Genomic DNA, 12,001 nt, shown 5'->3' on the forward strand with positions numbered 1-12,001 from the left:
AGAAATGTCCGGGATTTCCCCCTTCCCCTCATGTAGAGTGCGGCGCGGCTGATTGGATGGCTGGGCCTGATTGAAAGCCACTCGCAGCCACTGGGGCCTCTAGCAGCCAGAGTCCCTCCCCCGCTCCCTCCTCCCCCGCAGAGCAGCGCGGAACAGTGTTTGGGTCCACGTGGAGCCCGCAGCTCTCCCTCGGCCTGGTGAGCGGGGGAGCAGGGCAGGCGGGGGGGTGCAGAGGCTGCAGGGCGAGGAGGAGCAGGGCAGGCAGGGGCATAGAGGCTGCAGGGGCAGGGCAGGCGGGGGACGCAGAGGCTGCAGGGGCGGGGGGATGCAGAGGCAGCAGGGTGAGTGGGGAGCAGGGGGCACAGAGGCTGCAGGGGCGGGGGGGTGCAGGGGCTGCAGGGCGAGGAGGAGCAGGGCAGGAAGGGGCATAGAGGCTGCTGGGCAGGGGGGTGCAGGGGCAGGGCAGGTGGGGGGGGTGCAGGGGCTGCAGGGTGAGTGGGGAGCAGGGAAGCACTTAGCAACCCCCAACCAAGATCAGAGCATGAGGGAGGAGGGGGAATGCGGGGTGCTCACAGGAGGGGGCAGAGTTGGGGCAGGGACTTTGGGGAAGGGGTTGGAATGGGGGTGGGGTTGGGGGCGGGGAAGGGGCGGAGTTGGGGCGGGGCCGGGGCCCCATGGAGTGTCCTCTTTTTTTAAATGTTTGAATATGGTAACCCTAGCTCCAAGCCTTCTGCACGTACTGTGTCATGTGGCACAGAAAACCAATACCTCGCCCTCATGGCCCTGTGATTGCGACCTGACTCTGGCTGAACTCTTCTTCAACCTGAAATAACCATAGCAACAGTCCAGGCCACAGGCTGCAAAAATGGAAAGCTGTCATTCGTAACACACAGGGGGAACTGTCAGAACTTAATTCGCTGAAGTCAAAGGAGTACTGTAAATTGTCAGTGCATGGCATGGGGGAATTAGCTGAACATTTCCCCATCCTAAATGATAGCAGTGTAATGCACCTAATGCATCTGGCACTACTATGAAAAATTACCCCACCATTGTTTTTCCTAAAGTTTAGCTTAATGAATGCTGCTGCTAGAGCATTATATGGAACATTAGTGTTCACTTACCCTTTCCTCATGGCCCCAGGCCTTTTTCTCTTTTGAGCTCCCTAGTCAGTGAACATGCGTAAGTGAGGTTATTGTCTTTGGTCTCTAATGCGCTAATCTCATTACCCTCCCCACTCATCATGAAGTCTCTATACACCTTTGACTAGAGATTATTTATTATTGGTCACATCTGGTCATGCATGTTGTGCTCAGATATTGAGAGTACAGTTTATTAACATAAATCTGATGATATCTTACTTCAGCCACTGATGTAGTAGGATATGGGTCTCCCTCGCTGGCTGAGGGAAGGGCTAGAAGAATGCCAAATCTGTTCTAACGTTCACAATGTTGTTTTTTAATGTCTACTTGATACCAAGTATTTCCAATTTTGCTTTATTTTCATCTGGTTGAGAAACATCCCTCTAAAGCCAAACTAAATTATACTTCTTTATTGGTCTCCAGATCTAGACCTGTCATTACAATGGACATCTCCATTTTCCTGCCAGCTTCCATCAATATCACAGCTCCCCAGTGCCATGATGGCTTGCAGCAGGTGAACTGCCTCAATGTCACAGTCTGCTTTCGTTTTAACGGCAAACGTGTTCCAGGAGAAATAGGTAATGTGCATCCATAAAATGGTTCTCATGCCATATGTAACTCTAGAGGAGGCTGGGTTTTAGTGATACATGAGACATGCTTAAAGGATTCTTCAGTTTAATTGTTGATACTAATTGCTGCTTTGGGCAAATACTTTACAGTGCCTCAGTTTATTCATCTATGCAATGGGTATAAAATAAAAATTCTTACTCTACTAACAAGGATATTTTCAAGCTTCTTTAATATTTATAAAGAGCTTTGAAAATCTTGAATGAAAGGAACTGAGTACAAAGCAGTATTATGATCATGTTGAAATATTACATATATCTATTATGTTATAGATACATATAATGCTTAATGTACACGTGAGTATATTTATGTGTGTGTGCGCATAAATAATATCATGATGTGGTGTAAAGTTTGGATTCGATCATGCCATTTTGGCACAGTCTAGCACCGGAAGTGGTGTGGAGCTGCGCTGCTCCAGAGGGAGCAACTTTTATAGGGCATATTCATATTTGTCGCATAGTCTCCTATGTGCCCAGCCAGCAGGAAGAGGGGGCAAGCCATGGCCAGGCACCTTTGGGGTGCCATGGATATAATTAGAGGCAGTGCCTGTGCTCCCCTGACTGTACAGAATGAAATTCTTCTTGGACCTTATGTGGGCCACACAAGGGGCAGAAAGACTCTTTATTCCCTCCCCTGTACTGTGCACAAGTAAGAAGCAGCTGTTAGCCACTAGGACTAGGTAGGATCTACATCATTATCACCTGAGTCTGGGATAGTTAAACTTCTCAAAGAGAACAAAATTGCTCGAAGCTTAATCTCTTTTGGGGTTCTAAGACATATACACATTCTAGGCCAGGATTTGTATGGCTGTACCTTTCCTTTCTTAGGAGTTCTTGCAAAATCCCACAGATGAATGTATAGTTCAGCAAAGCACTTTTATCCAGATAGGATAACTCTGGTTCATCCAAAAATGTTAATTCCCATCACTGTTTTAGGATACAATTTTTTAAAGGGCCTAAGTCCCATTTTCAAAAGTGACTATAAGCACTTTGTGGCCTAAATCTCATTGGCTTTCTTAGCCTCCTAAGTGCCAAAGATCGGTTTTGAAAATAGGACTTTGGCCCTTTTGAATATTTTACCCTCGCTCTCATTTTGTATAGCTCTACAGGGTGTTAAGAAACACACTTTCCTTTCTCATTCAAGTGCATTCTCATATTTCTGGAGGGAACTAATCTTCTTGCAGCATACCACAGATGAGAGCCAGTTTAATTTCACTGAATTATGATACAAACTATACCCTTTTGTAACTTACTGCAGTTAAAAGAACATTTGAATACTTTTGGCAAATGTTACCCATCCCCTAGTAAAGAGTTCTTTGTTAAGTAGATAATGATATAACTCTCAGACATTGTCTTTTTATACAATGCAGCTAATCAAAGCAATTTGTTAGAAGAACATAGCCAGCATTATGTAACTGTGTAAAAACTTCTTGGGATACAATTTGGACACAGTGCCTCAAATAAGCATTTAATTTGGATTATACAAAACAATGCATTTTAATTTCTTTCAGGTTTCATAGTAACAATATTTTTTTTGGGCGGGGGGGGAGGCGGGGCGGGTAGTGGTAATGTGACACCTCTCACATAACTGGTTAAATCTTAGGGAACGGGTTAATTAATACCCAAAACTGCTTCAGCTAAATATGTTTAGATTCAAAAATCTTTCGACCCAATTTATGCATTAAAACATATGTATGGGAGATGAGTTAATGTGTACAGCACCTAACACGATGGGGTCCTGGTCTATGACTAGCGTTCCTAAGCGCTGTGGTTATACAGATAGGAAATAATTATATTATGTATCGGAGCCTCGTGGCCAAGGTTTTCAAAAGGGGCTAATGATTTTGGGGTGTCTCCATTTTAGATGCCTTGAAGGGGCCCGATATGCAGGAAGTTGGTGCTCAGCACTTTTTGAAAGTCAGGCCCCTGTAGGACATCTGAAGTTGGGGACTCAGTCACTAGTCTGTTTTGAAAATTGTGGCCGTTGTACTTATCTCATGCTGTCTAGAGTGGCTCACGCCCATGAGTGCCTACTTCAGGGCACACGGTCAAAAACAAGGCAGACACCGCAAACTGGTGGTGTGTTCCGTCATTAGATTTCACCAAGCCAGTATCAAATGTGAACTCCTGGACCACTGTACCAGCCTGGAGAGTGTAAGGGGACTGTCTAAGACTATCTCAGGCAAGCTGGACTTAGTGATAAATGATCATTTACATCAAAAATCACAAAATATTTAGGTTGCTTCCAGTCCCAAGAGGTCAGTCACTTACCCCAGATCAATTGGTACCCTAGAGCTTACACCAAAGACCATGCCTGTAGCCAATCCCGTAAGAAACTATCTAAAGGTTTATTAACTAGGAAAAATTAGTTATTTACAAGTTAAAGCAAAAATACATACACACAAATGAGTTACCATCTCTGATTCCTACAGGTGACAGAGATGTGGTAATCTGTCAATTCAAAAATATATTTCAGGGGAGACCCAGGGGTAGCCCGTGGGGATCTCTCCCTTCATTTAATGTCTCTGGCCCTGTGAGAGTTCAAACAACAAAGAGATGAAAAATCTTCATGTCAACTACTTTTATTTCCTGCTTCCAGCATTCAGATCGATGGGACAAGGCCTTCTGCACGTACTTCTCCGTGGGTGGATGGGGCAATTAACAAAGTGTTTGTCTTATGGCCCACTTAATTTTTGATAGCTCTCCTGAGTGAGTGGGGTGATTCCCATGCTTGGGTTCACAAATTCAGAACAAACATTTTCAAAGTTATAAAGAATATTTCCTTTTAGCATGGAATACAGATGTTACAAGTGAGATTAATGCATGCAGCAGCTTTCAAGCATTTCATAGTCTAAACACTAAATGCATTCTTTTAAGACTAATACCTATTTTTAACAAAACTAACATACTGTATAGGTGAGCTGGTTTGGTTTCCAGCTATGAGTTTGTCAGTTCTTAGCTAATGCCTATAACCTTGGCCAGAGCTGGCACTTGGTTTTCCAGCATCACATCTGCATGCAAGTTTTACAAGTCTGTACCGAACATGCAGTCACTACCCTATTCTTTCTATTATAAACTCGTATCTAAAATGTTTATTTTCATATATTGCTATTTAATTCAGCGACCCATAAAGAAAATCTGTCTCCAGCTTAATTGGGTTGATCAAACACATTTTAAATATGGACCTTTTTCTCCCATTTTTTTCCCAGCACTATCTGCAGTACTACTAGTACTTTCACAGCTATTTGTAGACCAGTGTTTATTTTCACAATGTACTGTGTCATTTGCAAAGTACAAATCCTATCCATTTTATAGGCACTTTGTGCAGACTGAAATCTTCAGCGTCTTTTTCAGCTGAAATAGTTAGGGTTGAGTTAAAGAGGCATAGGATAGCAAAATGTGTTGCTTTGCAGTCATTGTCTGACCTTTCTCTTTGCTGCAGCATGCGCTAGAAGGCTAGGTGGTTGGTTGTATTTTATATCCAGACAGAGCATTACCTCACAGGGTTTTGGATGTGTCAGAAATAGGAAACTTATTTTTAGTTAGTTATTTTTCATAAATCCCAGCATCTGGCTTAAGCTGTTCCTTGCTTCCCTGGTTTGTGACCAGAAAGCTGCTTCAGGCATGGCTTTGGTGTTCCATCTTCCAGTGCGTTTTGGGGCCTTCATTTTTTCTATATAGTTGAGCAATCCCTCATTCGATAGTAGCTACCTTTGCCTTGCTTATTCCCTAGGTGACAGAGCAAGGGAACAGTTTTCTTTGAGAACTAAGGGCAATATTACTGCATACATTGTAAAAAGGGGTGGAGCGTAAAGAATTGACAGATAATATCTGATTCCCCCTCTTTGGCTTTGCCTTGTCTAGTCTAGAAAAAGGTTGAGTTTAGGTCCTACCTAGGGCAGGTTTACACTACAGACCTATATTGCTATAACTACGTCCCTCAGGGGTGTGAAAAATCCACAGCCCTGAGCAATGTAGTTATACCGATCTAACCCCCCCAGTGTAGAAAGTGCTATGTAGACAGGCGGTGGATTAACTACGCTGTAGTGCTGTATGTGAATTCAAGCCCCTAGCTAATGTAAGCTAGATAAGCCTGACCTTTAAACTATGATTCCTAGTGAGACAGGGTAATAATTCTAGCTTGATGTTACCAGGTTGAATTGCAGCTTAGGCTGGAGCACTGTTCCTGGCCTTTCCCTGCATAATCCACAGGTCTGAGTACAATACCTTGTCAGCATGCTTCCAAACAATACCCCTTTCCCAGCTGAAGGCCCAGAACAGGAAAATGGAGGCCGCTTGGGTCTCCCATATTTCAGGGCACTGTGCTACTCGCCTAGCCACTGGCAAATGAAAGGAAACTTGCTATGCTCACAGACAGGATAATTTATTTATACAGATTAAAAAAATACCAAGCTACAATTTAATTTTAAAAAAATGCTTTTGTGTGAATTGGATGATTTTCAGTGCTTCTAAAAATGACAGGTTATAGGGCTGGCTGGAGCTAGGCATTGTGTACGCAGATGCTGCGGAAGCTTCTTCACACAGCTCAGTCAATGCACTTGACTTGTCCCCTGCATCACCTAAGTCTAGTCCACTGCAAGAGAATTCCCTAGGTAGACGCAGCTGATTGTGCCCAATTGTAGAGTGGTTTTGTGGGTGGAACTATACTTTGAACTCGTAATTGGTGCACTTCAGGTGGTTGAGTTTCTCTTCAGTTTGGATAAGCCACCGGGGTTTAAGATACCCTTAATACCCTTAATCTAAAATACGTGATGTTACGCTGAAAGTAGGTGTTTTGCTGCTTGTGTATTGAAACATAACAAACTGGAGCAGGGGTACCTAATGCAGTTCTTCTTAGCGTATGTGCAATGTGACCGGGATTGATCACTGAATTTGGTCCGTTGGTTGGATCATGAGCTATCCCGGCTTGGGCCAGGTGCTGACAGGGAGTGCGACGTGAATGCTGATCCATGCCCCCCACCTACTGCAGTGTGTAAGTGGGTATGTGACACTTGAGAATGAAAATCATGCGGTGTGTCTGCTACTCCTTATTCAGCAAGTATCTTACTATGGCATTAATTGGCACATCTAGTCTGCTGTAATGGTGAATGGCCTTGTTTGCAAAGGAACGAAATATACTTCTGAATGCAGTTTTAGCAAACCTTTATAACGATTTAGTTTGAATTCTGGGCAGAGAATTGGTCATTTCAAAGTTTAATCTAAACTGATTGCATGCATGCCAAATTTTTATTCACTTCTGAAGTCAAAGGCCAAATCCCATAAACATTTAAGAGGATGCATGTGTTTGAGTACCCCGGCAGACTCTGAAAGGTTACTAGTGAGAGTTAATTTAGTAGCAAAAACTTGCTACCCAATACTCAGAGCGAATGGGAATAAACTCTCCCACCCTGGTTCCTTTTTTGTTTTGAAGCAACAAAGAAAAAAATCTTATTCGTGGTATTTCAGCTTTTCCACTGATGTGACATCATTGGATGTAGCATAGGAATAAGTTGCCAAAAGAAAAGGGAAAAAGATGTGAAATGTGCTATTTAAAATGTATTAATCAAAAACATACATGGTTGCTATAGAAGGATGGTAACTGGAATGGTTTTGTTTAGAGGCTCTGTGCAGTGTTCTTATTAGTATTTGGGTTGCTTATTATGCTGTTCATCTAGACAAGAGCTGCTAAATGTTGCATTTCTACTTAAGAATTTTAAAAGGTTTAGGAAACACTCATGAATTGAACTTCCCAACACCTCAGTGAATTAGGTAGCCATTCTTATCCAGCTTTACATCATTTGGGGTCTAGGGAGCTTGTCCTGGCCCCTGAGGCTGGTGACGAGTGTCTGCAGTGCCGTGTGTTCTGCTTGCACAGCTCTTGCATTTGCCCACAGATTTTCTTGTCTTTTGCAGCAACAGTTGTTCCTGCAGTTGATATCATAGGTGTAGTCTCAGCAACGGTAGGAGGGGAGGGTCTCCTAGGAAACAGAAAGAGGAGACAGGATTGGGTATGGGGTCTGTATAGGGTGACCAGACAGCAAGTGTGAAAAATCAGGACAGAGGGTTGGGGGTAATAGGAGCTTATATAAGAAAAAGACCCCAAAATCGGGACTGTCCCTATAAAATCGGGACATCTGGTCACCCTAGGTCTGTACAACCTAAAATCAAAAATGGATTTTTTTGTCTTTAAAAATAGGCCAAAATTTGTGTCATGCTTGACCTCAGTTTAGGTCTGATTCTGAGTTGTGTTGGGCACACACAACTCCCATCAGCTATAGTGGGAATTGGAGTGCTCAGTGCCTCGCAGGATCAGATCCTTTTACGCGAACTGTTTTTTAAAGTGATACAGAGGGTTGGAGGGACACACTCTTATTTTGGTGTAGATCAGGCTTATTTTGGTTTAGTTTCAGTCGTTTAGGAATTAATTTAAGCCAAACTGAAATAAGTCTGATTTAAATTGAAATAAGAATGCCCACAGAGCCTTTTGCATCAGTTTGAAAAACGATTTAAGTTAAACCGATCCAACTACTGTGTATAGACAAGGCCTAAGTGAGGCCAATGACAACAATTGTGTTTTAAAGAGCCCAGAATGTTCTCCTATTTAAAAAAAAAAATCACATACCCTAATTTCTTCTTGGATTGAAAACTTGTAACAATTTTAAAGTCTTCTAAAAAGATTGTCGTTTAGAGGTAGCAGTAACAGTTAGCTGGTTTAAATCAAAATTGATTTAAAAAACAAAACAGATGTATACACTTTTAAGGGAATCATTAAAATTCTGCTCAGATAATCAGTGTTTGGCCTAATTATGTAATAACGCACAGAAACAGACATGAGCTAACTGTCACGTACATCACATGCAGACTAATTAAGCCCTGTGTTGCTGGTCATCTACTGATGTTCCCTTTATTGTATTAACATTCAGCTGAAATCACTAAGGACCACATCCTGCAATAGGATCCACTAACGTACGGGCCTCTGTGCTTTGTGTAGAGTCCAACTGACTTTAGTGGTAGAGGCATCCACTAAAAGAAAAAAGCTGATTTCATTGCTGGTTCAGGACCTCAGACATTGTTGCATTCACTTGTACGGCAGGTAGAATCCATCTGGATTATTTAACCAGTAAACAAATTGTTGAGTAAACAGATAAGAAGCCTTCTCAAGGGCACAATAGTATCAAAATACAAAACAGCAAACTTTACTAAACTACGCAGCAGATAGAAAAGAATGAAAGAAGACCCCCCTGGTGATAGTTTATTGGTCTATGAGCGCATGTTCTGTAGTTTTCAGGGGAATAATATTCATAAAGGGAAATGAAATACAAACAACTTCCTCTAGTTAAATTCTAAATGCTAATGAGATTATAACTCAACCAGAAAATGACAAGTTCTTGTTGACATCTGGTTCTTAGTTTATGGTGATGTGGAGGGAAAACAAAGCATGTTTTTCTTTCAACAGTGTGAGTAAAATATCTCTAGAATTTTTTGAATTATTTTTTACTAGTGCTTTCTCACATTCTTGGTAAAGGGCCTCCTCATCCAAGGTGCTGAACATCCTCTAAGTAAACATGCCAGAAGATATAACAAGACAAACTGAAAGGCTGCTAGAAAAGAACCACCTTGGGCTAACAGTCATGGAATCTTCTTGTTTTCTATTTTTTGGCAGGTTTGAATTATATCTTGACTGCAGATGTGGCAAAGAAAGAAAAAGGCGAACAGCCCAGGGTTTACTTTGTGTCTTCTGGAGAAACAATGGGACAGGTTGTGCAGCAGTTACAGCTGTTGTACATGAGGGAAAAGTGTGATCACTACCTAGCCTACGTGAAGGTCAGTACATTCCATCTCTTCTCTGGCATTCACCTTTTTGCAGTTCCATCTGTTGCTTTAAGTATTTATTCTATAAGCCGTCAAAGCAGTTATGTTTGACTTGGTTTGGGATGCTTTTGCTTTTCAGTTCCTGTGGTTGAGCTTTCCTGGATCAATGGAAGGGCCTTCTCAGTGGAAGGTTTTGAACTCCCCCCCCCACCCCCCCAAGGGATCTGCCCTAGGAGGCAGATATGGATTTGATGGCCTTCAGCACACAATGCAAGAAATATTAATTGGATGGATTGTGTTTTTGTTTTGGCTGTTATATTTCCCCCAAATATGGATGCTAAGTTACTATGGCGGAACAGCAGTAGTTGGATAGCTTTATTTCATATGTATGTTTTCGTGTCTAAGCAGTGGGCACTCTCCAAATCATGTGCTTACATTGCCATGATGACTATGGGAGTCTCCCAGGTGGCTGCTGGCTCAACTTTCAGGTCTGGGGCACACTCTTGACTTCATTTTGGGTTGAGATTGGAATTTTTATCCATGTCATGGATTGATTGTTACCTCCTTTATTCAAGATTGGGGATGTGTGTCTCCAGCCATGTTTCTGGAGGGATGATATTGTTCCTTTGACAGAGTACGCGACCAATGAGTTGGTAGGAAATGCTAATGATCTTTGGTCTACAGCTGTTACTGAAGAAATGTCCCCTAGGTGTCCTCCTAGTTGAGAAGTAAATAAAAAAGCAATAGAGAATTATAATTCTGTTTATAGAAGTCTAGAGGATGGTTAAAAATAATCCATGTAGTAAGGAATTATTCTTTTAAATTGTATACATGACTTTTGTGTTTTAATGTGTAAAGCATCATGATGCAAATCTGTGGAGCAATATGCTGAGATGATATGATTGGCCTGGTGATGCAACTGGCCTCTTGTTTCAAGGACACTTCTCCATAAATTAAACTGACCTAAATTCACTTTGCTGCACATGGCAGATACTGAGACAGTCCCTGTTTTTAAACTCCATGTTATCTTTACATTTCCACTGACAAGCCAGTGTAGCCAATAATTCTCATAAGAAGGAACTCTTTCAGGAAGCTGCTTTGTACCTAAAGACCCTGAGCCTGGGAGATGAAATTAATCCTTGACGTTATTAGCATTTTTGTGCAAGGTTGCTGACATAATTGAAAACAAACATAGTGACCACCAAGAAAGCAACCATATGCTATTAAGTTGCTTGTGTCCCTGGATATAGACTACGTCTTCCAAGGTTTTCTGCTTATGGTGCAGCTCCCGGTTTCTGCTGTGGAAAAAGCTCATTACAGAAAATGTAAGCAAATTAGTTTACCGTTAACTGGAATATCTGGATGCATGTTTAATAATTCTGGCCTTGCTCAAAGCAGCATGTATGATCAGGCTTTAGTATATAATATTACGGAATTCTTGTGATTAAAACAGTTCAGGGAATATGAACTGTTTATTACTTAGGTCTTGCATTAAGAAATACTTAATTTCATACTAGCCCTATTGTGGTTTTTGGGTGATGGATAGTATTCACTAGGGGGAAACACATGTCTGGAAAGCTATTGTATTTGTTATAATTATTGTTAGCTAAGGCTTGGGGTACAAAATGTTTTCAAAGAGAAACTATTTGCCTGCAAAACACTTGGGAATTGTAATTGTTTATGTAAAGGAAATATATAAACGCATTTACATTTACCAGCAGCTGTTTATTAGTAAAGTGAAACAGCTGTTTAACAAATAGAATTTAGTTGTTTATAGGATAGAAGCAAGGCCAAGGTTTTTTTTCCAGTTGGGGAAACTGCAGGAAAGGTCATTAGTTTGCATAAGGAAGGATGCAAAGTAGTAAGGAATGATGATCCGTGGTAGTCTGTGCCCTCATGGGAGGAGGTGATATGATCCATAGAGAATGACATTGGAAACATCAAAGAGTCTTGCAGACTTTGGAGGAGTGGAAATGGAGGTCATGATCCTTTATTGTTCTTAGTCCTTGAGTAGAAAGCTAGTAAAAATTAAAGTTCTTTGATTACATAGTTTTGTGAGATAGCTGGTGATGAGATCTGGGTTTTAAGGTTTGCACTGGAATGATTTATCAAATATTCTTTGCTTTTAGTTTTCCTTTCCCTCCCCTTTGTACCAGGTGCTCTATGAAATTACCCACTTTTCGCACTGTGGTGTTTGAGACTGTCCCTAACCCATTCACTTTATTACCATTCATTTCAATCTTCTGTAACAGAAGTCTTAATGTAGCAGCATTTCTTTTTGCAACTGCAGTATGTGTGGAGTATGTGTGGTCACGATGTAGAGATAAGTGCTTACGAAGACCAAATGAATTGATGTATTAACACCGGAGATGGGTCACCTAATCCTGGTGGGTAAACAAGCTACCTGAACCCACTGGCAGCCAG

The 12,001-nt window shown here is 41.7% G+C and overlaps 1 protein-coding gene across 1 annotated transcript in view; it reads left to right on the forward strand.

Moving 5' to 3' along the window:
• The window catches only part of LOC112104941 (integrin alpha-9), a 295,892-nt gene that overhangs the window by 71,639 nt on the left and 212,252 nt on the right, over positions 1-12,001 (forward strand). Inside the window, exons 14-15 of the mRNA XM_026663550.2 lie at positions 1,563-1,717; positions 9,429-9,589. Of these exons, the coding sequence (XP_026519335.1) occupies positions 1,563-1,717; positions 9,429-9,589 (316 nt within the window). The remainder of the gene's footprint in view (positions 1-1,562; positions 1,718-9,428; positions 9,590-12,001) is intronic.

The sequence above is a fragment of the Terrapene carolina genome, unplaced genomic scaffold (genome assembly GCF_002925995.2).
Source record: "Terrapene carolina triunguis isolate 2854851 unplaced genomic scaffold, T_m_triunguis-2.0 Scaffold33723, whole genome shotgun sequence".
Classification (NCBI taxonomy): domain Eukaryota; kingdom Metazoa; phylum Chordata; order Testudines; family Emydidae; genus Terrapene; species Terrapene triunguis.